Raw genomic sequence first — 27,972 nt, 5'->3', positions numbered from 1 at the left:
TAGTTTATTATAATGGATTTCTTTCTGGAGAAAGTAACTCAAATTAGGTAGGAGGAATGTTCTGTCATTTTTGATGATCCATAGATGGATCGTGTGTTCCAAAACAAAACATAAAAGACAAGGGCCCTTCTCCAGGTTGTTATTAAAGGAGCCGTAAATAAGACACTGAGAGATTACTAAACAACCTTTCCAGTTATTACTGCTGGCTAGCTTATGCATTGCATTCCACCTGATTCAGTTCTAACATGGTTTCTTCAGTGAAAGCATGCGTTTTTAAATATTGCGGTTCTCTTCATAACTGTGGTGTGGTATAATTCACATGAAATTGTTTTGACCACTGGCTTAAACAGATGCTGATCAAGTGATTTTTATGTATGTGTAAGGGAAAATTTTTCTGAATAGTTGAGAAGTAATACTCTGAGAACAGTATTTCTGCTAGAAATACTGTTTTAGAAATACCTTAGAGGCAATTTACCTGAAAGGTAATTGCCAAGAATTTTATCAGTAGCAGTCTACTAATGATCATTGGTAGCATTTTTCTTCAAAAGTTGTATACATTCATTGGATGAAGCTTATTCATTGTTACTAACTGAAAGAAAGTTGCAAATGCAGTCAATCATTTGGTATGGGGCGCCTGGGTGGCTCAGTCCTTAAGTGTCTGCCTTCGGCTCAGGTCATGATCATGATCCCAGGGTCCTGGGATCGAGCCCCGCATCAGGCTCCTTGCTCAGCGGGAGGCCTGCTTCTCCCTCTCACTCCCCCTGCTTGTGTTCTCTCTCTCTCTCTCTCTCTCTCTCTCTCTCTCTCGCTGTGTCTGTCAAATAAATAAATAAAATCTTAAAAAAAAATCATTTGGTTATAATTGTGAAGTTGAGATTCCTTGTAATCAAGGCGGTTTAAATGGCAACAGAGCAACACGCAGAATATTCAGTTGGTCAGAGTGTAGCCTGAGGTGACTTGCTGGGGGAATAAAATTGAGAATTAGTATTTAAAGGATGTAAGTACAGTGGAAAAATGATGTGGATAAAATCATCCCAAGTGCTGAGGGTGGTATCTTGATACTCAATTTCCATTCTTTTTTGTCCCTTACCATTCTCTCTCTTGCCTGTGCTTTGCTGGAACTCTCACCAGTGCAGTTTTTTCCTGTTTTTGTTTTCTTTCATTCTCTTTGCTTCTATAGTCCTTGTGTTTCTCCCCTGGCTTGTTTGTGTTTTCTTTCTGGCACTTACTTATTCCTCTGCTTTTTCCACTTTGGTTTAGTGGGAACATAAGAGAAAGTTCGAAATAGCCAGGGATTTTCAGAGTTGATGGGAGAATTCACTCACTGTTCCTTGATTGAAGACCATAGAGTACTTTTGGGGCGCCTGGGTGGCTCAGTTCATTGAGGGTCAGACTCTTGGTTTCTGCTCAGGTCGTGATCTCAGGGTTGTGAGATCGAGCCCTGCGTGGGGCTCAGCATGGAGTCGGCCTGAGGATTCTCTCTCCCTCTCCGCTCCTCCCCCAGCTTCTGCTCTCTCTCTCTCTCTCTCTCATAAATAAAATCTTTAAAAACCCCCAAAACTATAGAGGATTTTCAAATAATTTGTTTATTTAAAACATAATTTGAGAGGCAAAATGAGTTTATAATTGTGAGAGAAGAATATGACTTAGTGCGGCTCTGATAGACATAGGTTCCGAAATCAGATTGCCTGGATTCAAATCCTGGCTCATGCTGCTTCTGGTTGTTACCTTGAGCAATTCACTTCACCTCATTGTGCCTCATTTTCCCTATTTTAAAAAAGTATGAATGATGATGAGAGAACCTTGTTTCTCTTACAGGTTGTTGTGAAGATTGAAAGTGCTTGGGACTGGTGAACAATAAGCGTTCAGTAAATATTAGCCATAAAAATACTGTGTTGAATACTTTTGAGAAATTGAATTTTCTAAGGAAATAAAAATTGTCCCAGTAATATTGACTACAAGGTTAATATCCCCAAACTGAAGAATATAAGTTCTGGAAAGGCAAGGACTTCTTGGGATTTTTTCCTTGTGACTGTTAAATTGTTTTGTTTTTGTAGGAGGGCAAAGGAAATAATGGTTCTTTTTTTCCCCCTTAAAGTACAGGTATGAGATTATATCATAGAATTATATCTATAATTCTACAAACAGAATAGTGAAGAGTTTGGTTTTATTTAGGGTATCTGCTTCAAACAAGCTGAGAATCTATAAATTTGTGTAATGGTGATGAAACATGTCTACCTTGTGCACAGTGAATTTTATAATTGAAAAATAGCCTTCTGGAACTGCTTGCTCAACACATAAATTCACGGCGCCTGTTTTCTGTCTTCAGCCCTCACAAGTTTTAGAGGTAGTAACCTCTTTCCCTACTGGTGATGTTGACATATTTGAGATAGAAAGTAGTAAAGGAGTTGAAAGGTAGTTGTAACTTCTTGGCTTTTGCAGGGCAATTAAAGGAGGTAAGAAAATTTTAGCTATCTTATTTGTCGCCAGGCACCAAACACTTCAGTTACATTATTTCATCGATAATTTGACAAAGAAGGGTGACAGCATATATTATGCCCACTTTATAAGTGAGGAAATAGAAATTGACCCTAGTTCTGGAATGAGTTTGAAAATTGGCTGAACAGTTACCAGGAAATCCGTTAGCTTCACTTCTTCCTCCTGTTCTTTCTCTTTCTGCCACTTTTTAAGCATATTTAAGCCTTTTTTGTACATAGCATTTTTTATTCAGTGGCATTGATTATGTTCAAAATGTACAATCATCACCACTATCTGTAAGATCTTTTTTTTCACCCCAAATAGAAACTCTGTACCCATTAAGCAATAACTCACCATTTCTCCTCTCCCCCAGTCTCTTGTAACCTCTAATATACTTTCTCTCTCTCTGAATTTGCCTATTTTATTCTTTATACTTACTTGTTTATTTATTTATTTATTTTATTTTTAAGTAGGCTCTACGCCTAACATGGGGCTTGAACTCACAACCCTGAGTTAGGAGTCGCATGCTCTACTGACTGAGCCAGCCAGGGGCCCCTTGCCGGTTTTAGATACCTCTTTTAAAGTGGCATTAACAGTGTTTGTCATTTTGTGTGTGGTTTATTTCACTTAGCATATTGGTTTCAGGGTTCATCTATGTTGTAGCCTGTGTCAGAACTTCATTTCTCTTCATGGCTGAATAATGTTCCATTATATAGTGTACAGCAGCTTATTTGTTCTTTTATCTGTTGATGGACATTTAGATTGCTTCTGCCCTTTGGCTGTATGGACATGCAGTGTGGACATTGGTTCACCAGTGTGTTTTGAAGCCTGTTTTCAAATCTTTTGTGTATATGCTCAGGAGTGGAATTGCTGGATCATTGTTTTTCTTTTCAGTGCTTTTTTTTGGAGCAGAAGAATTTGGATAGATCTGAACAAATCTCCCAATAGTGTAGAAAACCCACGTAAAATGCATTTGTCCCCTTTGTAAAGAATAAATTTGTTTCTGCCATTTCCACCATGAACACCTCTTTCTTTCAAGTGGTTCCGCATAGTGATTAAAAAAAAGTTGTAAAATATACATACCACAGAACTTGACCATTTTTCATTCATAGTTTATTTTTAGTGTATTGTTAATTATTATGATAGCTACATAATATTTATAATATACTACAAAGAAATCATATCAGTAATCATTTTAACCATTTTTTAAAACTTTTTTTTTTTTTAGTGGGCTCCATGCCCAACATGGGGCTCGAACTCATGACCGACCCTGAGATCAAGAGTCGAATGCTCTACCGACTGAGGAAGCCAGGCGCCCATTTTAACCATTTTTAAGTGCATAGTTCAGGGGCGTTAGGTACAGTCACATATGTTGTTGGAACCATCACATCTCACAGGACTTTTTTTTTTTTTAAGCTTTTATTTATTTGAGAGAGAGAGAGAGCAGGGGGAAGAGTAGAGGGAGAGGGACAAGCAGACTCCCCGCTGAGCGTGGAGCCCGATGCAGGACTCCATCCCACAACCCTGAGATCATGACTTGAGTCAAAACCAAAAGTCGGTCGCTCAACCGACTGAGCCACCCAGGCATCCCTGGGATTTTATCTTCCTAACCTGAAACTGCCCATTAAACAACAGTCCAGGTTTCCCCTTACCCCAGCCCCTTGCACTCAACTGTTCTACTTTCTGCCTGTAATTTTGATGATTTCAGGGACCTCCTAAGTACAGTATTTGTCCTTCCCTGACTGGTTTGCTTCACTTAGCATAGTGTCTTCAAGGTTCATCCATGTTACAGGATGTGTCAGAATATCCTTCCTTTTTATTTATTTTATTTTTTAAGATTTTATTTATTTATTTGATAGAGTGTGAGCAAGAGAGAGCACGAGCGGGGCAGAGGGGTAGAGGGAGCTGGAGAAGCGGGCTCCCCGCTGAGCAGGGAGCCTGACGTGGGGCTCGATCCCAGGACCCTGGGAATTATGACCTGAGCTGAAGGCAGATGCTTAACAACTGAGCGCCCCCCAAAAACCACTATTAAGAATTTAAAAAGGAAGGACGGGGCGCCTGTGTGGCTCAGTTGTTAAGCTTCTGCCTTCGGCTCAGGTCATAATTCCCAGGGTCCTGGGATCGAGCCCCACGTCGGGGTCCCTGCTCAGCGGGGAGCCTGCTTCTCCTTCTCCCACTCGCCCTGCTTGTGTTCCTGCTCTTGCTCTCTCTGTCTCTGTCAAATAAGTAAAGTCTTTAGAAAAAAAAATAGTGGTTTTTGGATTTTTGTTTTTTTATAGAGTGGCCAAAGAAATAATTTTTTGAAACTACTGTGTTGATTATATTATAGTATAATTGTAGAAGCAGAGAGGAGTGAAGAGTTCGATCCAATTTAGGTATTTGGTTAAAGTGAGCCCTGGTTAGAGTCTGTGAAGATTGCTGATTGTATGGGTCTCATCCTTTTGAGGATAGCTGTGTGAGTTTGGATTCCATTTGCATGCATAGTCCTTAGCTTAGTATTTTTTACAGTAAGTTAAAAATTATTTTCTGGGACCTGGGTGGCTCAATTGGTCGGGTGTCCATTTCTTGATCTCGGCTCAAGTCTTGGACCTCAGGCTAGTGAGTTCAGGCTCTGCTGAGTGTGGAGCCCACTTTAAAAAATGATTTTTATCATGTCAATTGCTTCTGTAAAGCTTTTAGAATAGTTTTTCTAGGGTGTGTTGTAAAACAGTGGGGTAGTCACTTAACTAGATATTCACTTTTTGAGTCTATTTATTTCATAATTTTTCCCTTTATTTATAGCCTTTATCTGTAGGAAAAACATTTTTTTTTTTAACAATGGTATTTAAGAACCCAGCCTTTTTTTTTTTTTTTTAAGATTGATTTATTTGAGGGCGCCTGGGTGGCTCAGTTGGTTAAGCGTCTGTCTTCGGCTCGGGTTATGTTCCCAGGGGCCTGGGATCGAGCCCTGCATCGGTCTCCCTGATCTGTGGGGAGCCGGCTTCTTTCTTTGCCTCCCTCTCTCTCTCTGTCTCTCATGAATAAAGAAATAAAATCTTTAAAAAAAAAAAAGATTTATTTATTTGAGAGAAAGAGTGTAAGCGCGAGACGGGGGAGAGGCAGAGGGAGGGAGAAGCAAACTCCCATCTGAGCAGAGAGCCTGACTCTATCCCAGGACCCTGAGATTACGACTTGAGCCAAAGGCAGGCGCTCAACTGACTGAGCCACCCAGGTGCCCCAGAACAGTTTCCTTATACTAGCAAAATGAGTGGCTGAGCTATTCACTCTTAACCTTCTATGTTTTAGGCTTTGGAGAAGGGATCCCTTACTGTTTTTGGAGCAGTACTTACTCACTTACCCAACATATTGAGGGCCGCCTGGGTGTGTTAGCTCTTCTGCGAAGCCTCAGGACACAATCTGTTTCTTGGAAGATACTGGTCTGGGCAGATTATATTGTTGAGAGCTTCATGATAAAGACTGTTAAGTTGAGTGTGTGTATTCATTCTAGTTTCTTTGTTTTAGATATTTGGAGTAAGGTGACTTTTTTAAAAGTTAAATTTAAAACAATTTTTGAGGACCACATTTGATGTAAATACATGCATACTTTTTTTTTTAATATTTATTTGAGAAAGAGGGGGAGTGCGCATGTGCAAGCTCGTGCTCAGAGGGAGAGGGAGACAAGCAAACTCCCCGCCGAGCAGGGAGCCTGACGCAGGGCTTGATCCGAGGACCCTGAGAACTTGACCTGAGCCGAGGTCAGATCCTTAGTTGACTGAGCCATCCAGGCACCCCCACATGCAAGCTTTAAAAACATTTCAAAGCAGTGATTATTGTATACCTTAAACGTACACAATGTTAGATGTCAATTATTACCTCAATAAAGTTGGGGAAAATAAATGGGGAAAAAAGCAGTGATTTATTTTGACACTTTTCTCATTAGTTTTCCTGCCCCATCAGACGGTAGGTTATTTTATTTAGTGGTAATTAAAGCAACTAGTTGGGAAATTTTCATTTTATCAGACTTGGATTTGGAGAGTTTATATGTAAATAAATAGATACATATGTGTTTTAAAAGTAACTATTTTAATGAAATTTAAATTTTTAAATGGTTAATTTCGTGAATGCTTGTGTGAAACTCCAGCAGGTACTTAACTTACATTCTGATAACTTTGTGAGGTAAGTGCACATATTATTGTCATTTTCCAGAGTAGGAAGTTTGGGGTTCAAGAATCCCAAGGTCAGTCATGTCTAGTACTGGAGATAGAACTTGAATTCAGAACTTTGGTCTCATTCCAAAATTGGCGTTCATAATAGCTTTGCTCTGTTGCCTGCCATCTGTGAACAGTGCATTAAGAAAAAATAAAGATGGGACTTTGTAGATCGTAGTTACTTGATTTTCATTTCCTGTTCCTATTCGTACAAAGTTAGAAAAAGAACGAGTGATCCAGGGGTGCCTGGGTGGCACAGTCATTAAGTGTCTGCCTTCAGCTCAGGTCATGATCCCAGGGGCCTGGGATCGAGCCCCACATCGGACTCCCTGCTCCACAGGAAGCCTGCTTCTCCCTCTCCTACTCCCACTGTTTGTGTTCCCTCTCTCGCTTTGTCTCTCTCTGACAAAGAACACGTGATCCAGCTTTCCCAGTCCTAAATAATTTTAAAATTTGTAATAAGGTCAAAGGGATACATTCTTGGTGTATTGGTAGAGCAAGATCTGGACTACCAATTTAAAAGGATAAGTTATACACTTGCAAACATTTTCTCTTGAACTGTAGTGCCAAGAAAAGTTGCCGATCTTCCTGAATAGCTGATACGGGTTATTGATTGATCGATTGATTGGTTTGTTTTTCAAGGACATTGCTTTGGCTACTTGTGAGGCTCAGGACTGAAGTTGTGACCCATCAGTTGGGCAGATCCTCTTTCCCTGGCTTCGTTTTATTATTTTGTAATTCTTCCTTTCACATAAAATTTAGCTATTTTTGTTAGGTATCTCAGTATGTTTTTCAAAATATGGTGGAGAAAGGTGTTAAGTTTTAAGGATAAATAAAACTGTTACAGATCATTTCTTTTTTCTTTCTTTCCTTTTTTTTTAAGATTTTATTTATTTATTTGAGAGAACGCACATGAGAGGGGGGAGGGTCAGAGGGAGAAGCAGACTCCCTGCTGAGCGGGGAGCCCGATGCCAGGACTCGATCCCGGGACTCCAGGATCATGACCTGAGCCGAAGGCAGTCGCCCAACCAACTGAGCCACCCAGGCGCCCTGTTAGAGATCATTTCAAATCTTAACCTTTCAAATGTATTTCGTTTCTTGAGAGATCGCTTGGGGTTTACTGGCATGATTACCAGCTTTATTGCAGTAGATAGAAATGAAGAATTAAGCATCTTAAATGTAAGCAAAGCCAACTATCGAAACTTAAAAGCCTTGACTAAAAAATCCATCTTGAGCAAAGGTTCATCTTAGGGATTTCTAGTTTTATTTCTAAGCATTTGCCATTACATAGAATTTCTAAAATTAATGAAAGTTAAACTAAAATGTGCTCTTTGGCTCTGTTTCTCTTGTTTGCTGAAGTATGTATGTTAAATATATGTTACTATATTAATATAAATTGTGATGCTTTATATTCTGTTTTGAAATGTTTGTGAAATGGAACCTCTGAATGAAGCACTAACCTGATTTTCTTCCCTTTGGAAAATACCTATTAAGCCTGTGGAGTTAAACTCTTAGCAACATGAATTAAAATATTCCTCTGTGATAATAGGCGAGGAATACGGGAATTCTGGGAGTTATAGGTCCAAGTGTAGTGTCTGGTGAACTGATCTTATTTATTTATTTATTTATTTATTTATTTGAGAAAGAGAATGAGAGAGAGAGAGCACGAGAGGGAAGAGGGTCAGAGGGAGAAGCTGACTCCCTGCTGAGCCGGGAGCCGGATGTGGGACTTGATCCCGGGACTCCAGGATCATGACCTGAGCCGAAGGCAGTCACCTAACCAACTGAGCCACCCAGGCGCCCTGGTGAACTGATCTTATCCGAGATGTTGAGTTCACTTCTGGGACCTTGCCTGGAGAAATTGGAATTCTTTGAGGATGGTGTAATAAAGGTAAAGGATATTACAAGGAAAGCACAGGACAGACTAGGGATGCTTAGTTTAGAGATGAGCACGTGAAGGAGCACTATGCATTGAAAGGGCTTTTTTGTAGAAGGAGGACGCCACAGGGACAGATTTGATCCATTAGGAGGACTAATATTAAACCAGACCCGTGATTGCATATTGTTAATTTAAAATTAGCAAGCTCAGGGTGCCTGGCCGGCTTAGTCCATGGAGTGTGCGACTCTTAGATCTTGGGGTTGTAAATGAAGCCTCACGTTGGGTGTAGAGATTACTTAAACAAATCTTTTTTTTTTTTATTCATTAAAATATTTATTGAGAAGCTAGGGAGATACAGAAGTGATTAAAATATTGTCAAAGAGGTGAGGCAAATGCACACATCATAGAAAGCCAAGTGTAAGGGGGTCACTGAATCACAGCAATCAAAAGAGAAGTGCTTTAGGAGATTAAGAATGAGATTGCTTCCAGTAAACAAATAAAATCTTAAAAAAAAAAACAAGCTCTCTGTTGGAGGATGTGTCAAATCTTGGGATGCCTTAAGAGCTGGGCAAGAATACCAGTAATTAGTAACATTTTTTGGGTGCTTTTTATAAAAGCATTTACTGTTCTAAGCACTGCTTGCATTAGGGCACTTATTAATCTTCACAGCCATCCTGTGTTCCAAGGTCGGCAGGTGCCATCAACCTAAGCAGTCGGATTCAGAGCCCATGCTCTTAATTACCACATTATACTAATTTCCAGTTCTGATATTAATGTTTAAAGTATAGGTAATGATATTAATGATAAACTAGTAATTTTACTTAACTGTTACCAAACAGGATAGCTACAGGGTTGAAAATCATGTGAACTTACCTGGGATCAAATTATTTATTTTTATTTTTATTTTTTAAAGATTTTATTTATTTGACAGGGAGAGAGACAGCGAGAGAGGGAACACAAGTAGGGGGAGAGGGAGAGGGAGAAGCAGGCTTCCCGCCGAGCAGGGAGCCGGATGCGGGTCTCGATCCCAGGACCCTGGGATCATGACCCGAGCTGAAGGCAGATGCTTAATGACTGAGCCACCCAGGCGCCCCTGGGATCAAATTATTGATTACACTTTCTAACTTAGGCATTTTAGCCAGTGATGTACTATTTGATAGCCTTCGTTGTGACTAAGTTTAGTATTGAGGGGAAAACATCAGCCAGGAGCTTAGGATTCATTGTTGAATTCATTACATGTGTTGGGAATGCCAGGCACTGTGTTGGTGCTGGGGTGACAGGATTCCCCCCTCCAGTCTAGTGTACAGACACACACAGTCAATAGCAAATACTGTCCAAATTAAAAGCCTCCAGTTTACCAGTTGTGTGCAGTCTGTAGAGAAGTTTGATAACCTTTTAAGTTAAGTGTAGTGTGTGTGCCTTTACTTCTGGGCTTTTTTACCTTCATGAGTTTCTAGTCATTCCCTCCTTCAAATGCAAAAAGAAAGAAAAATAGCCCGTTCCCGATTTTATTTAGCTAATGGAGACAAATTGTAATCAGTAATTTACTATTTAACGTCCTTTGCCTTTCTCCTGATTCTAACATTCTGCCTACCTTTGACAGCAAAAGCAGCCGGACTTAAACACCCATGAGATAAGGCAAAAGTAGAAAAATTTTGATTAGCTTATTAGCACATATGTACTTAGTGCTTTAAAAATTATTTGGGACGCTCTTAAACTGACAAAATAGTTACAAGAACAGCAAACAAAATTTCCCATATACCCTTCACCTAAAAACCCCATTCAGGTTTTGCCAGGTGTCACTTTTTTTTTTTTTAAGATTTTATTTATTTGAGAGAGAGAGCATGAGAAGGGATTCCAAAGGGAGAGAGAGGAGAGGGAGAAGCAGACTCCCCACTGAGCAGGGAGCCCGACGTGGGGCTCGATCCCAGGACCCTAGGATCATGACCTGAACTGAAGGCAGCCTCTTAACCAACTGAGCCACCCATGCCCCGCCAGATGTCACTTTATAGCAAAAGGGTCTATATAATCCAGGATCACATTTTCACCCAGTTGTCTTCTCCCTCACTTTACATACATACACCTCACTTTAGAACAGTTCCTTAGCCTTTGAATTCGGTGCCCTTGACCTTTTTGAAGATGTAGTCATTTTACAGAATGTCCCTCAACTTGGATTTGTCTGATGTATTTAGGCAGGAATATCAGTGTTCTCAGTACATTCTGTTGGGTGGGACGTGAGGTCTGTTTGTCCCTGACTAGTGTTAACTTTGATCACTTGGTGTGTGCCACGCTTTACTTTGTTAATAAGTATTTTGTATGGCAATACTTCGTGGATAATGAAACTCTTTTTTAGAATTAAGGATTTTTTCTTCTCTTGAGGCTGGGGATTTTTATTTTTTAGCATGAAGTTTAGCGCATGGACCTAAAAATCCCATCATAGTTTTTGTCTAAGTCTCTGAAAACTAAATGTTTTTCTGGAATTTAAATATTGTGAATAGTGGAATTTGGGAAACATTAAAAATCAGATTAAATTTTACAGGGGCGCCTGGGTGGCTCAGTCATTAAGCGTCTGCCTTCGGCTCAGGTCATGATCCCAGCGTCCTGGGATGGAGCCCTGTGTTGGGCTCCCTGCTTGGTTGGAAGCCTGCTTCTCCCTCTTCCTCTCCCCCTGCTTGTGTTCCCTCTCTCTCGCTGTGTATCTCTCTGTCAAATAAATAAAATCTTTGAAAATAAATAAATAAATAAAATCTTTTAAAAAATAAATTTTACAGTAGATGGTGTGGTTTGAAAGAACATGGAGAATTAAGAACAGTCAGATCTCGATTAGATTGTACTTAATAATTCTGTAATCTTGAGCAGTTTACCTTGTTTTTCCAAGTTATAAGGTGTTCTTATGTTAAAGTTCTGCTTTGTAAAATGTGTCAGGCAAATGCCCCGCTTTGGTAATAAACACAAGTTAATTTCTTTGGTATCCTTCAGAAGACAAATTAATAGGGTCAGCGAATGTCTTCTGTAGAAGCTACTAAGTAGACATAATTAGAACAAATGGTAACATGTTGAAAGAAATTTAAGACACAAATTCTGTGTTTGCAATCCGAACTCATTATAGTAAGTGTACACTGACATTTTAGGGATGAATGTTTCCTCTCCTGAGAAACAGATTATTTAGCTTTTACTACTTAGTAATTATAGGTACAACATGAAGGTATTAAATACCATCAATTTTAGAGGTAGAAAGATTTAGGCAGCCTAGAAGAGTGTTGGAATATAGTATTATGTGATGACCTAAATTAATTTTAATGCAACTGAATCTTGTTTAGGATAAATCAGCTGATTGAACTATTAGATCCTTTCCATTTTTTTTCGGCACTGTTATGACAAAGTGTGTAACATCTTAGATGATGAATTTTAACTTTTCTGTTTGTATTCACCATTTTGAGGAAATTCCTTTTTTTTTTTTTAAGATTTTATTTATCTGACAGAGAGAGACACAGCGAGAGAGGGAACACAAGCAGGCGGAGTGGGAGAGGGAGAAGCAGGCTTTCCGCCGAGCAGGGAGCCCGATGCGGGGCTCGATCCCAGGACCCTGGGATCATGACCTGAGCCTAAGGCAGACGCTTAACGACTGAGCCACCCAGGTGCCCCTGAGGAAATTTCTTTTATAAATTACAATTTATATTTAAAAGTCTGAGGTGCCATTTTATATTTTCCTTAGAATTAAGTGATACTTGAAATTATTTTATACTTTTCACTGAAGATATTTCTGTTTATATCTTTAGACTCTGATGGTGCCTTTCATCATTAATTTTGTCAAAACTTGACTTTAGGATTTCTTAATAAAATGAGTTGGTAAATTTGAGTTTTACCTCACATGTAAATAATAACCTGAGACTAGATCTCATAGAATGGAGAACAACTGGAACTGACACCAAAAAACCGAGGAAGAGATCTTAAATACTGGCCCAGAAAAAGACCATCCATAATACAGGAAAATCACACTGCATTTTTTAAATGTATTTTATTTTTTTTAAGTAGGTTGTACCTGCAACATGGGGCTCGAACACATGACCCTAAGATTAAGAGTTTCATGCTCTGCCTAGTGAGCCAGCCAGATTCCTCCCACTGCGTTTTTGGGGGTTGAGGTCAATAACTGAACAAGTTTGGATGAAACGTTGTCCTGGTAAAAATATTCCTTTGTTTTTACCTCTGAAACCTGTTGAATAATTATAGAATCGAATACCGTTATCTGTCCTAAATACTGTCTGTAGTCTTCCATGGACAGTATCCTAGTGGGAAGATATTTTAGGTACTGTTGAATATTTTCTTAGTTTTAATCGATCCAGGTATCTGGCTGGGATTTAGTGGTTATGGCTCTTGTACAAAACATTGAGTTAGGAAAAGTTAATGATTTTTGCAGTCTTGAAGTTTATTTTACCATACTTAAGTAACTATGTAGGGTAGATCTTAATTGCTTACTATAAGTAAAAATAACGGAGATAACCTTAGCAGTTTGTACAAAATTGTGAAAACAAAGTTTTGGAGAGTAGAATAAAATAATAGGCCTGGTACCCCTATCAGTTTAAATCCAGTTCCTCCTGTTTGATAAGTGGGTCCTGGGTCTTGGATTTTAATAAAATTTTACTAAGTAAAACTGTTGTTTAAACTCAACTCTGAGAGCTGTTATTTGCTCTTAGGAGGAGATATGACTCCTGATTGAGCCTGTCACCAGAGTTCTGTGACAGATTACGTGTTCACGTAAACACTTGGCCTGTAACTCATTCATTTTTTTAAAAAGATTTTTTTTATTTATTCATAAGAGATGGAGAGAGAGAGAGAGAGAGAGCGGCAGAGGGAGAAGCAGGCTCCCCGCTGAGCAGGGAGCCTGCTGCGGGACTCGATCCCAGGAGCCTGCTGCGGGACTCGATCCCAGGACCCTGGGATCATGATCTGAGCCGAAGGCAGACGCTTAACCATCTGAGCCACCCAGGCGCCCTCATTCGTATTTTTTTCTTTGAACCAAATCCTTTATTTTCTTCATAGAATGTGACTGATGTTGACTATAAAGTGTTCCTCAATGTCGACTGTATTCCTCAATGTCCATTGTAATCTGTGCTTTATGGAAAAAAAGGATACTATCCTTTTGCTTCAGTATGTTTACAGTGGGTGGCAGTTAATTTACTGCCTCATAAAGATTGCCTAGTATTACAGTTTTAATCACTGTGTAATTATTTACCTTGGGTTCCTCTGTTTAACCTGCTTTTCTTTGATTATTATTGTACATGAAAGAGGTAATTTGGAATTTGGAGATACGGATTCTAGCCGCTTGTTATAAAATTAACTGTCTTTATGACTATAGCAAGACAGCTAATCTTTCCGGGTTGGGCTTCTCATTTATAACATAATGGAGCAAGGAGGTTGCACTAAAATATCTTGATTCCCCCCCCTCCGATCTAAGATTATATGTTGTAAGAGTGAAATGGAAAGATGCTTGTTGAAATTAACAAAATATAAATACAAAAAAATAGGGTAAAAATGTAATTAAAGCAATGTAATATAGTACCTTCCCCACTTACCAGTCTGATCTGAAGCTTAAATCTGAAGCACAAGTACTGAAAATTTAGTAATATTTTATTTTATTTATTTATTTTTAAAAAGATTTTATTTACTTATTTGAGAGAGAGGGAGATAGAATGAGTGGGGGGAGGGGCAGTGGGAGAAGCAGACGGCCTGCAGAGCAGGGAACGCAATGTGGAACTTGATCCCAGGACCCTGGGATCATGACCTGAGCTGAAGGCAGACGATTAACTGACTGAACCACCCAGGTGCCTAATTTTGTAATATTTTAGAGATCACCATAATAAAAAATATTAAGGACCTCAGTGGGTTTTTTTGTTTTGTGTGTTTTGTTGTTGTTGTTAGAATGATAATGGCATGTGTGAAAATCTTCATGAAGTCTCTGACTCACTATAAAATATTTTTTGTTATTTTGCTATTCAGCATTGACAGCAAGGATCAATAAACTAAAAGAAGTATGGTCAAATGAAAATTTGTATGGAATTATTGGCTTATTTTGAGGTGGAACAGATCAAAACAGTAAGGACTCTGATAAACCTAATCCTTGAAATGGATCTCCAACAAGAAACATAAGATTGTAAAGAATGGCTGGAGTCTGGTTTCAGACAGATCAAAAAGGCATCACATCCATTAAACAGTAGCTGGCCAGGGTGAGAGATGTATGAAACAGTAACAGTCCAATGAAGGTCATCTTTGAAAGTCCTAGAGGAGAATTGAAAATCAAATCAGGGAAACACAAGATGAAGTCAGAAAACATTCAGAATGGACAAATTGAGGAAATTGAAAAAATAGGAAAGAAGATACAGCAGACTAAGGTTGCTGCTATTTTTTGTGTGTTAGGTTTATGCTTTCTCATCCCTTTTCTCCTGATACCGGGGTCTTGGCTTTGCTTTCTTTTTAGTAGGCTTCATGCCCAACATGGGGCTTGAACTCGCAGCCCTGAGACCAAGAGTTGCATGCCGTACGGATTTAGCTGGCCTGGCGTCCCCCTGCTTTGCCTTCTGAATAACTGCCTACCTTCCTATTCCATGTGGTCCTAGCTAGACTGCCAATCGCAGTGAATCCCAGATAATTTTGTTCTGACTAGCCACTGTAATTAGACCAGGCTCGTGACACAAACCCCCAGAACTCTTGTGTACATCGTAGTGGGAAGATAAGAGAATCTGTTGCTTCTGGGGTCACGGTATAGGTGTGTGGTAAACTTAAAGATGCATGTGGCCGTCCTCTCTGTCTTAGGGAAGAAACCCATCTGCTCAAGGAGAAGTGAAGAATCTCTATGGGAGTAGAGAGAACTCTTAACGACATGTCTTATGTTTCCGGATCTAGCTTTATGTGGAGCCAGTGCATCCTTTCCGCTGAATAACTAAGACGTAAAAATTCCCTTCTTGGGGTGGTTGGAAGTAGGAATTTGTAACCTTACAGTCTAAGATACTTCTGGCAAATTCATAAGTTCTTAAGAATAAAGAATATTATAAGATGTGGTTACCAGAGTGGGTGGAACTAATAAGAATGTTCTAAAATTATAGAATAAAACCGGTATAAATAACAAAAAGTTGATGAGATGGGAACTTGGAAGGGCAAATATAGAAAGGCCAATAGGAAAAAGAAAGTGGGAACTCAGATGACAGCGAGAGAGGGAACACAAGCAGGGGGAGTAGGAGAGGGAGAAGCAGGCTTCCCCGCGGGCAGGGAGCCCAGCGTGGGGCTCGATCCCAGGACCCTGGGATCATGACCTGAGCCGAAGGCAGATGCTTAACGACTGAGCCACCCAGGCGCGCTGAGACTTTTTTTTTTCCAGTAAGATGAGACCCCAGATTGGATGAGGGTGATTGACAAATAAGCTAGCCTGCATCCCTATTTGTGGTCTGGGTTAACATCTGGGTGGCGCAAGCAACCTGAAGCTTTGAACTTGGATTATGGTGATCCTGGGGAGGTAGTGTTCCCAGACACCTGGAGGAACCTGCCTTAATCAAAGGTCTCACATTTTAAATAATTTTTCTTTCTTTTTTTTTTTAAAGATTTAATTTATTTATTTGACAGAGACACAGCAAGAGAGGGAACACAAGCAGGGGGAGTGGGAGAGGGAAAAACCAGGCTTCCCGGAGAGCAGGGAGCCCGACGCAGGGCTCGATCCCAGAACCCTGGGATCATGACCTGAGCTGAAGGCAGACGATTAACAACTGAGCCACCCAGGCGCCCCTAAATAAGTAAAATCTTAAAAAAATCTTAAAAAAAATCTTTTTTTTTTTTTAAAGATTTTATTTATTTATTTGAGAGAGAGAGAATGAGAGATAGCACGAGAGGGAAGAGGGTCAGAGGGAGGAGCAGACTCCCTGCCGAGCAGGGAGCCCGATGTGGGACTCGATCCCGGGACTCCGGGATCATGACCTGAGCCGAAGGCAGTCGCTTAACCAACTGAGCCACCCAGGCGCCCTTAAAAAAAATCTTAAAAAAAATTTTCCCCCTGCTTGTGTTCCCTCTCTGGCTGTGTCTCTGTCAAATAAATAAAATCTTAAAAAAAAAAGATTTTACTTATTTATTTGACAAAGAGAGAGTACAAGCAGGGGGAGCAGCAGAGGGAGAGGGAGAAGCAGGCTCTCCGCTGAGCAGAGAGCCTGATGCAGGGCTCAGTCCCAGGACCCTGAGATCATGACCCAAGCTGAAGGCGGACGCCCAACGACTAAGCCACCCGGGCGCCCCAGCAGTATAGTTCTCGTGATGATGAAGGTGTTCCATGATCTTCAATATAGCAGCCACTGGCTACACGTGGATATTGAGCACTTGAAAGGTGGCTAGTCGTACTATAATTTTAAATTTTAATTAAAATAGTTACATGGGGCTGTTAGCTACCATAGTACATCTCTAAAGGGATAATCCACCGGGTTGTTCCTTGACTATTGGTCTTCTTCCTTTGATGACTGCTTTATAAAGAGGTCACGTTTTCTCTTGTAAGCTCTTCATAAGGCCTCCTTTAGGTATACATGGGGGAGCAGGCACTTTGTTACAACTCCAGAACCAGAAGTCATTTTCTTGTCTAACACAGGTTTAGTCTATGAATTGTCTCTGGTCAATTTTTCCTCCTTTTCTGTATATAGAAGATTCAGAGGGATCCAGTCCTTTTTTTTTTTTTTGTATTTACTGTTTTACGGAGTACATGATCCTTTTGTTCATTTTCCTTTTTTTTTTTTTTGAAGATTTTATTAGAGAGAGAATGAGAGAGAGAGAGAGAGAGAGCACATGAGAGGGGGGAGGGTCAGAGGGAGAAGCAGACTCCCTGCCGCTGAGCAGGGAGCCTGTTGCAGGACTCACTCCGGGACTCCAGGATCATCACCTGAGCCGAAGGCAGTTGCTTAACCAACTGAGCCACCCTGGCGCCCTGTTCATTTTCCTTTTTGTTCCAAAGAATATCCCTAATGAAGTTTAGAGATAGAAATATGCCTATTAGCATTTCTTGAGTAGAGAGCTAACTGTCCCATTTTAGTTACTTTCAGTGGTGATTTTTTTGTTGTTCATTTCTAGTCACACATGCACAAACCCTGTTTAAAATAAACCAGAAAAAAACTACATGGGTTCTGCTCAAGCGTTTTATGGGAACACTATCTCCTGTGAAGTTCTTTTTTTTCTAGGCTCCATGAATATACTTGTATTTCGCTTTTGTGCTCTTTATTCTTTCTCCCTTATAGGGTTGTTGTGACTATGAAATAGATAATAAAGCACGATGGGTATAATGAATAGATCTTCTTCTTCTTTTTTTTTTTTAGGCTGTCCCAACTCCTATTTAAAATGAGGGGGGCTCAAGGGACCCCTGGGTGGCTCAGTTGGTGAAGCCTCTGCCTTTGGCTCAGGTCATGATCCCAGGGTCCTGGGATTGAGTGCCTGCATCGTGCTCCCTGCTCGTCGGGGAGCCTGCTTCTCCCCTTTCCCTTCCTCCTGCTCGTGCTTGCTCTCTCTCTCTCTGACAAATAAAATCTTTAAAAAAAAATAAGATGAGGGGGCTTATAAAAGGTCAGAGGTGAAAGGGGACTTTGAAGCAAGTGGTTGATTTAGTGTCTCTCCTCACTGGAGGTCACAGAGCTGCTTCGTGGTTTGGGACCCACAACATGGTCTGCCAGTGCCTGCCATGCCTCATGCTCTGTACACAGCCTCACCTGGTGTGTGGCCCTGGTGTGTCGTCAGCATCACTGTGTGATGGTAGTTCCTTCCTGGGAAAGAGAACAACAGGGCAGTAGTTACCGGGTGAGGAGTGCAGAAAGAGTGCTCCTTGAAGAGTCTTGACTCAAGACTATCCAGGGAAATGGCCTCTTGGGACGGGCAGAGAATTTCTGTTGTGATGCAAATGCACACTTTCTTGAGAGCAGAAAGCCCCAAACAAAATGCATCCTTCCCCATCAAGCCCTACTGGACTGGTCACCTCCAAGGTTCTTCCCATTGTTAAGTGCTCCCATGTCTCCTGAGAAGTTCTGGTGATGAAAGAGGGCCTTTAATCGCCTGTGGCACCCCTCCAGGGCTGTCAGTGTGATGTCTGTCTCCCATTTCTTAATACTCATTGAGCGTGAATGACCTCATGGCGGATTTCCGGCAATTTAAGGTGAGAAGTAGAAATCGCAGTAGGCAGAAAATTGTCCCCGTGTTGTGTTCTGGCACTAAGAGTGGCTATAACCTTTGACACATTAAATTTGTAAAATGAGAACATGTCCCCCTTTTCATGTGTCCTTTTTCTCTTTCTGGAGAATTGAAAGAAAAGTAAGATTAGTAAGAAACCCTATGAACTTTCAGAAATAATGACAGTATATTCTAAGTGAATGTTATGGTTATGGCAAAATAATATGCCTTTGTAGTTCATTTTGACTGAGCCACATTTTAATATAAATTTACTTAAACTCTTTTCCAGGAGAAAAGAATGGGACCTAGGCTGTTAGGGAAAGCAATTTCAGTGTTTTAAGCAATCTGTTGCTTAATACCGCTTTTCCTGATTCTATCTCTATTCAGGACAGAGATCTTGTTTTGGAAAACAAAATTGCTTCTGTTTGTTCACAGATTCAGGGATAAGTATCAGTTGTTTTTGTTACTGTTTTTCATTGTAAAGTGTTATTTCCTAAGTATGTACACTTTGTTACTTCTTGATGCCCAAATCTAACCTAGTAGTTAACTCACATGGTAACAAATGGTGGAGCTAGGTCACATTTTTTTTTTTTTTAAAGTAAGCTCAGTGCTCAACATGGGGCTTGAACTCACTACCCCAAGATCAAGAGTCACACACTCTGCCGATTGAACCAGCCAGGTGCCTCTAGAAAAAGTTCTTTTTAGTATTAGTGGTTGTTTGTTTTGTTTTTTTGAGAAAGAGCTCAGGAACTGGGTTGAGAGGTGGGGGGGAGGGGCAGAGGGAGAGGAGAGGGAATCTTAAGCAGGCTCCAAGCCCAACACGGAGTCCTCCACGGGGCTTGATCTCACTACCCAGAGGTCATGACCTGAGCTGAAATCAAGAGTCAGATGCTTAACAGACTGAGCCACTCAGGCACCCCAGTATTAGTATTTTTAAAATATGCTTTTGATTTTGGCTTCTTAGAGTGTCTTTATGCAGTATATTTTTGCTTTTTTTCAATTTTCAATTTTTCTTTTTTAAGATTTTATTTATTTTTTTGACAGAGAGACAGTGAGAGAGGGAACACAAGCAGGGGGAGTGGGAGAGGGAGAGAGAGAAGCAGGCTTCCCACTGAGCAGGGACCCTGACGTGGGGCTCGATCCCAGGACACTGGGATCATGACCTGAGCCGAAGGCAGATGCTTAATGACTGAGCCACCCAGGCGCCCCTCAATTTTAAATTTTTATAAGATATACATAACAAAATTTACCATTTTAACCATTTTTAAATGTACAGCTCTCTGGCATTAAGTGCATTCATATTGTTCTGCAGCCATCACCATCATTTAGTTCCAGAACTTTTCATCATGCAAATAAAGTTCTGTGCACATTAACAATAAATCCCCACTACTCACTCCTCATCCCTGGAGATTACCATTCTACTTTCTGTCTCTATGAATTAGACTGTTAATGTAGGTATCTCATGTGAGTGGAATCATAATATTTGTCTTTTCTGTGTCTGGCTTATTTCACTTAGAATAATCTTTTCGAGGTTCATTTATGTTGTAGCATGTTTCAGAACTTCTTTCCTCTTTAAGGCTGAATTATATATACCATTGTATATATGTCTCCCATTTTGTGCATCCATTCAGCTGACAGTGGACATCTGGGTTGTTTCTACCTCTTGGCTATTGTGAATAATGCTTTTGTGAACATGAGTATAGACGTATCTGAGTGCTGCTTTTGGTTTTGGGTATACACCCAGAAGTGGAATTGCTGTGTCATGGTAATTCTGTTTAACTTTTTTGGGAACTACCAAATTGTTTTCCATCCTGTATGCACCGTTTTACATTCCTAAGAGCAGTGCACAAGGGTTCCTGCTTGTGATTTCTTCACATCCTTGCCAATAGTGTTTATGTGTTGCATTTTTATAGTGTTGGAGATTCAGCTGAGGCTCCTTGCTGATACCCAAGTATCAGAAAATGTTTTCTAAAGAGAATAATAATGCTGTATTATAAAGCATTGTTAGATATTATTGTCCTGCAACCGATTTCCTTCTTAGTAAGAGTAAAGAAATTCTCCTGGGTGGCTCAGTCGTTAAGCATCTGCCTTCGGCTCAGGTCATGATCTCAGGGTCCTGGGATCGAGCCCCGCATCGGGCTCCCTGCTCTGCGGGAAGCCCGCTTCTCCCTCTCCCGCTCCCCCTGCTTGTGTTCCCTCTCTCGCTGTCTCTCTCTCTGTCAAATAAATAAATAAAATCTTAAAAAAAAAAGAGCAAAGAAATTCTCTTCACCCAGCCTCTGTCTGCCTTACCCACTCTGCGTGTGCCTGGGAGGAAGGGAACTTTGTATCTATGTCCTGAGTTGAACTGTGATAAACTATCACTGGATGGTGGAGTGCTTCACTTCTAACTCTCACTTGGGATACTTTTTTTTTTTTTTTTTTTTTAATTTATTTGAGAGACAGAGTATGAGCTGGGGGAGAAGCACACGGGGCTCGATCCCAGGACCCCGGGATCATGACCTGAACTGAAGGCAGATGCTTAACTGACTGAACCACCCAAGCGTCCCTCACTTGGGAGAAATTTTAACTGGTTGTGGGTGACATCTGAATTTATTTCGGGGATTATGTTGACCTAATTTTATGGAAATTAGTTGGAAATTTAGGGGATAGATTTTCTATCTTAGAGGATGGGAGTTTCTGACAAATTGAATACTCAGCTTCTGAGTTTTTTTTCTCTTAGGCAAGAAAACTGTAAATTAGGCAGTCTGTGGAGGAGTCTCACAGCTCTGAACATCTGTTTAGAAGGACCTTGTGAATTTCTGCCACTCACTTTCTTATTTCTTTCCTAGGGATCATGGCCCAAGTAGCAATGTCTACCCTGCCTGTTGAAGACGAGGAGTCCTCAGAGAGCAGGATGGTGGTGACGTTCCTTATGTCTGCTCTTGAGTCCATGGTGAGATGCCTTTATAGTTCTAGAAAATGTTTATAGTTGGATAGGATTGAGTTTGTGGGTAAGATTGATTTTTTTGTAAACATACATGGTTTTGGTTTTATAAGATTTTTTTTGCTTGAATAGTAGTTACAGATTTAAGCCTTTCAAATCATTTTATTACCATGTTTCAGAATATTCTTAACTTACCTAAATGTTTACTTTTTTACATTTAATTTCAATTGTTTACCTACCAATATCTTAGGCAATTTCTTGTTGTGCAAGCAGTAGCTTTGAATTTATGTGTTGTTACTCATAAATGAAGTTACTCAGAATGAGTTTGTATATTCTGGTGTGGCGCTAGTGTTTAATTGTATCTGTATAAAGAACATTGGCAGAATTCTGGGCCATAAGAGCATACTTACTATTTATATTCTTTATTGTGCTATGCGTTCGTAGTTGTTCTTACCCCACTACATTTTACTAAATATGTTAGTGTGTTAGCTCTTCATTTTTAAGAAACCTGTATTGTATACATAATTATAGTAAACTATTAAGTATCCTTTTACTGTATTTTTTTATTACTGTGATGGTAGTAATAACAATTTACTTAATCATGTTTTTATAGATCAATAGCGGGAAACCTAGAATTTCAGCTCATAGGTTTATAAGCATCAGACTTAGTATTTTCTGACACATTGAAATTAAATATATCCTAACTAGGAGAGGACTATGTATTTCCCATCCTAAGTGTTGACTAGTATTAGATAGTATTTAACCTCACAGGTGTCAGTATGACAGTTTGCAGGTTCATTACCTTTCCCCATTAAGACATTTTTTTCCTTCTTTGTACTATTTGAGAATTTTGAAAAAGTCTTTCCTTAATGTTAGTGGCTATATACTGTTATTTTTTTTTTTAAGATTTTATTTATTTGAGAGAGCACAAGCAAGGGGAGGGGCAGAAGGAGAGAGACAGACTCTTAAGCAGACTCCCTGCTGAGCAGGGAGCCCCACCCTGGGCTCAATCCCAGGACCCCAGGATCATGACGTGAGCCGAAGACAGATGCTGAGCCACCCAGGAGTCCCTGCTCTGGTTTTCCTTTTGTTTTTGTTTTTTAAAAGATTTCCCGTTTATTTGAGACAGAGAGCACGAGCAGGGGTAGGGACAGAGGGAGAGGCAGAACAAATTAAAAAAAAGAAGAAAAAAATATATAATTATATATTTAACTCCATAAACAGCTTTTCTAATGCCTAAAATAAGTGAGGTATTTTTATGCATCAATAGGGAAACATACTACTAACATAGTAGAAAAATAAGCAAACGGTATTTTAATTTACAGAGAAATAGCTAAGATACAATACTCTTTAATTTTAATACCAACCAGTCAGTGGATTATTATTATTTTTAAAGATTTTATTATTTTTTTTAAGTAATCTCTACACCTTAAGTGGGCCTCAGACTCAACAACCCCAAGATCAAGAGTTGTTATGCTCTACCGACTGAGCCAGCCAGGTGCCCTGAGTGGATTATTGATTATACTAAGATACCCTTTTAAAATTTTTCTGGAAAAGCTACACAATATCATTTGTGAGAATATTTTGATTTAGATCTTCTAGAGGGTCAGATGGGAGTGTGAACTGATAGAATCTTCTTAGAAAGCAGTTTGCAGTAGGTTTTGAGAACCTTAAAAGTATTTACTTTCAGAGTCAAAAGTTTTTTTGACTTGCTTCATATCTCTGATGCTCTACACACAAATATTTTGTCCCCAGATTATTTCAGTGTTATTTTAAGGACATTGCCAGTAATGTTAGTACTAAAGAAAATAAAATGGAATGTTCTGTAAGTGTTAAGATTTTTGAGAATTTTTAATTTCAAGGGAATATACTTAGTAGAAGCCATACTTATTAAAAAAAAAATGCTCACCCCAACATGATTCCCATGGTGTATTCAGACAGAGATACTTCTGGATGTGGGGTTATGTAGTGGATGTTGTGATGTGGCTTCAGACTTCCCTTTAGGACTGGTGGCCTTGATCCTTCCAGCTGCTGGGAGGGTACGAGGCTCCCTGGCCCCAGGTCTCCCGTTTCTTTGGGAGGGCGATCCCAGCTCCAGAGCTCCCCAGATGGCAGCTACACCAGCGATCAACTCTCCCTCTGCCGAATCCTGTGCCCCTCACATCTCATAGGTGTTGATATTGAGAGTACTCTCTAGTAAGCCTGGGTGGAAATCTGAGTCTTATTTCATTGGGATTTGACCTATAACAGATTACAAGGGATTTTTGCCTTTTTTCTTATAAATTCTATTTTTTCCTTTTTAAAATTGGGGTTGAAAACCATATAGAAAGAGAGGTACCTTTAAAAAATGGTGACTCTTGGGCACCTGGGTGGCTCAGTCGTTAAGCATCTGCCTTCTGCTCAGGTCATGATCCTAGGATCCTGGGATCTAGCCCCATATCAGGCTCCCTGCTCAGTGGGAAGCCGGCTTCTCCCTCTCCTGCTCCTCCCCCCTGCTTGTGTTCCCTCTCTCGCTTTTTTTTTTCTCTTGCTGTCTCTTTGTCTGTCAAATAAATAAATAAAATCTTTAAAAAAAATTGGTGACTTTTTATATGCTAATCTAAGGCCAGAAACTAGGAACTTTGTCTGATTCCAGAAAGTGTAGTAAGACAGTTGAAGTGATAATTTTTAATTTATCCAGCAGAAATAGTACTTTAAGACATCTGTATGTAATATAAGGTTTGCTATTTGTATTTTAGTGCAAAGAACTGGCCAAGTCCAAGGCAGAAGTGGCCTGCATCGCAGTGTATGAAACAGATGTGTTTGTCGTTGGAACTGAAAGAGGACGTGCTTTTGTCAACACCAGAAAGGATTTTCAGAAAGATTTTGTAAAATACTGTAAGTGTTGTATTTCTATCTTTTGTATTTCATAAATATTGTGCCTAAATATTTATGGATAACAAATGTCTTATTTTCTAAAGCAGAATGAGATTTATACTAAAAGGACTTTCTAAAATGTCTAGAGATACATTTCAAAATGCTCAAAATGTCCTTGACATAATATATAAGGGTAAATACTGAAGAGTTTAAGAAAAATGGTAAATGTTTATCCTGTGTTCCTTGGTTGGCGTTACTTTGGATTAGTGGCACACCTGAGAAAAGAGATAGAGAAATCTTAAATTGATTAAAGGTTCTTATTTAGATATTTTCTTGATAGGTATTTGGCGTGTTAAACGCGAGTCTTTCTCTGTGCACGAAATTTGTGTAAGCACGCTGCAAAGTTAAACCAGTCTCTCCGATTCCCTCCATAGAATCAGCTTGTCAGAGTTCTCAGTGCATTTTGTGGTCCTCCGATTGGGAGTTCATCCAATTGGTGAAAATTTAACTCGATAGGGAACAAACACAGTAGAGAAGTTTGCTGAGGCTATTACTGCCTATGGTCTTACACAGTCAGACTGGTTTTATATCTGTGTTTAACCTCACACTGCCTGCTGGTCTCATATTGTCTGTGATACAGCCTCTTCTTAAACATGGAAAGAAAACAAAATGGTGGGGATGTCTGCAGACATATTGTGTGTGTGTGTGTGTGTGTGTGTGTGTGTGTGTGTGTGTGTGTCTGTGTGTGTGTCTGTGTGTGTGTCTGTGTGTGTGTCTGTGTGTCTGTGTGTCTGTTTTTAAGTGCCAAACTAGACATATTGTGTGTGTGTGTGTGTGTGTGTGTGTGTGTGTGTCTGTGTGTGTGTCTGTGTGTGTGTCTGTGTGTCTGTGTGTCTGTTTTTAAGTGCCAAACTTAAATTTCCACTATCAAGTTATATCCAATTCATGATAAATTGAGCAGATCGTGGGTAAATAAAATAGTTTTCTTAATTCATTAGTTCAATTCTCAATTGTATTTTTAGTCCTTTTAAAAAATAGCATATCTTCTCTACACTGCAGGCCCCCCTCCACGCCCCACTATAATCTTTCAAGCTTTATATGTAATCTATTTAGTATAATCTATTTAAATTTTTTTCATTATTTCTGATCGTTTTGGGAATTTTTAAGGCTTTGATCATGTTTGTGTATTTAAGTTTATAGTAATAATGTTGTTTTGATTATGTGTATATCAGCTGCCATCTGTCCCATGAATACTATAATCCCACTGGCAGCTGTGTTTATATTCCCGTTCCCTATACTGACTTGCTTATGTGGTTCTCCAGTGGTTAGAACTAAGCATTAGGGGAATTGTCCTCAGTTGCAAATTGTAGTCCCTGCCTCTTAGTATTCATAGTTTCTTTTTGTTACCAATAATTTAATGCCCTAGAGAATAATCTTTGGATGTAATTCTCAAGTACATAATATTTGTTTATAAAAGTGTTTTGTAGATAAGGATCAATAGTGGTCTTCTGAAACCTAATCAATAGGTTTATGAGTCAATTCTACAATTTCTTGGGGGAGAATTCTCTTTCCCAGGGTTTGGAAAAGCACTGTCCAGGAGCAATGAGATGATATTAATCACTCATAATTTAAAATGTTTGAGTTAATGACAGTAAGAAAGAGAAACAAGTGAAATTTATTTTAGTGGTTATAGTTAACCCGATATATTTAAAACATTGTCATTTAACATGTAATCAACAAAAAAATGATTAATGGGATATTTTGCGTAGTCTTCTGTACTAAGTTTTCAAAATCCAGTATGTATTGCAAATTTACCACACATTGTGATTTGGACTGGTACATTTCAGGTGCTCAGTAGCCACAGGTGTCTAGTGGCTATGTGTTGGATTTTTTGAGCCTGGAATGTTTTTTGTGATGGTGATAATCTCATATTTAAGTTTGTAGGTGATAAATTACTCTAAAGATAACTTTTTGTTTTTTAAACTACTAGTAGCTAATTTTTACTTTACAGAATTTTTAGTTACAGCTGCAATCATTTCAGAGATGATGACTGTTTATATTCAAGCCATTTGTTGTAGGTTTTTATTTTGAAATGCCCCCTCCTCTCCTTTTTTTTTTTTTTTTTTAAAGATTTTATTTATTTGAGAGAGAGAGAGTATGCACGCCCATGTGGGGAGGGTCAGAGGGAGAGGGAGAAGCAGGCTCCCCGCCAGTAGGGAGCCTGACACTGAGCTCAGTCCTGGGACCCTGAGATCATGATCTGAGCTGAAAGCAGCCGCTTAACCAACTGAGCCACCCAGGCTCCCCTCTTTTTGTCTTTTTATAACAAATCATAAATATTAGAATATTAGAAAAAAGTATTCTTACGGAAAGGCAAATACTAAGATAATGGATAAGAGCCTTTTATATCGTAAATTATTTTGCAGGTGTTGAAGAAGAAGAAAAGGCTGCAGAGATGCATAAGATGAAATCTACAACCCCGGCGAATCGGATGAGTGTAGATGCTGTAGAGATTGAGACGCTCAGAAAAACAGTTGAAGACTATTTCTGCTTTTGCTATGGTAAGGTTATACACTTGAATTTTCTAAAAGAGACATAATTGAGTTTGCTAAAGGGTAAATTGTGTAACTGGTTTCACAGTTAAACTGCACATTTTGACAAACTTCAGTTTGAGTCAATTTCCAAACAGTGGGTTAACATCAGGAATGACCTTACTTTCCATTTCTTATTTGAAGAAACCCAGAAACAAACAAATGTACCTATTAGAGCTGTGGGGTAGGGTTTTTTTTTTCTTTTCTTTTTACGAGCTGTTTTAGGTTTATAGGAAAAGGAAGAGGGAGGTAGATTTCCCATGTACTCCCTGGCCCAGTACCTGCATAGATCCCTCCCACTATCAACTCCCCCACTCCCTTCCCCAGAGAACCTACATTAACACATGATAATCACCCAAAGAGAACTGTTTATTTTTGCCCTGTGTGCTGATCTCACCAATTTCCTGAGAAAACCACCTTTTGTTAGTCTAAACACATGGTAAACAAAGCTCTTAAGAAAACAGTGGAAGGGAGAAGATACTGGTTACACTGTGAGGTTGTAGGTAAAATTCATATCTGGGGAATAGGGTTTCTAGCATCTGTGGACTCACTGCCCGATATACACAGACAGGGTGGTAGAACACAGTTGTGAATGTCCGTTGTATTTATCTAATTAAAGTTTTCAATGAGAATATTGGCCAAAAATCGCCTGATATTTTATGGTAACAGTAGGACCTGTTAGGTTTCCATGTTCTAAGGCTGAACTGTATATGTAAAGATTGTATTATACCAGGGTGAGGCCATTGTAAGGAAAGGTAATAGTGGAAGAAATCAGCTGTTGTTTCTTTTGTTTTGTATAGATTTTATATAAATATTTTACATACTTTTCATTTTGGCCTTTTGGATCTGTTTCAGGCTTAGAACTTCGAACATGGGAAT

General features: G+C 39.5%; 1 protein-coding gene across 8 annotated transcripts in view; it reads left to right on the top strand.

The window, feature by feature from the left end:
• GTF2I (general transcription factor IIi) overlaps positions 1–27,972 on the top strand; it is a 101,248-nt gene that overhangs the window by 3,302 nt on the left and 69,974 nt on the right. For all 8 annotated transcript variants that reach the window (XM_027609913.2, XM_027609909.2, XM_027609911.2 and 5 more), the window contains exons 2-4: positions 21,552–21,655; positions 24,385–24,523; positions 26,929–27,063. In XM_027609913.2, the coding sequence (XP_027465714.1) occupies positions 21,557–21,655; positions 24,385–24,523; positions 26,929–27,063 (373 nt within the window). In that variant the 5' untranslated portion in view covers positions 21,552–21,556. The remainder of the gene's footprint in view (positions 1–21,551; positions 21,656–24,384; positions 24,524–26,928; positions 27,064–27,972) is intronic.

Source organism: Zalophus californianus, chromosome 10 (genome assembly GCF_009762305.2).
Source record: "Zalophus californianus isolate mZalCal1 chromosome 10, mZalCal1.pri.v2, whole genome shotgun sequence".
In the NCBI taxonomy this organism is placed as follows: domain Eukaryota; kingdom Metazoa; phylum Chordata; class Mammalia; order Carnivora; family Otariidae; genus Zalophus; species Zalophus californianus.
This window is presented reverse-complemented; position numbering and strand designations above follow the sequence as displayed.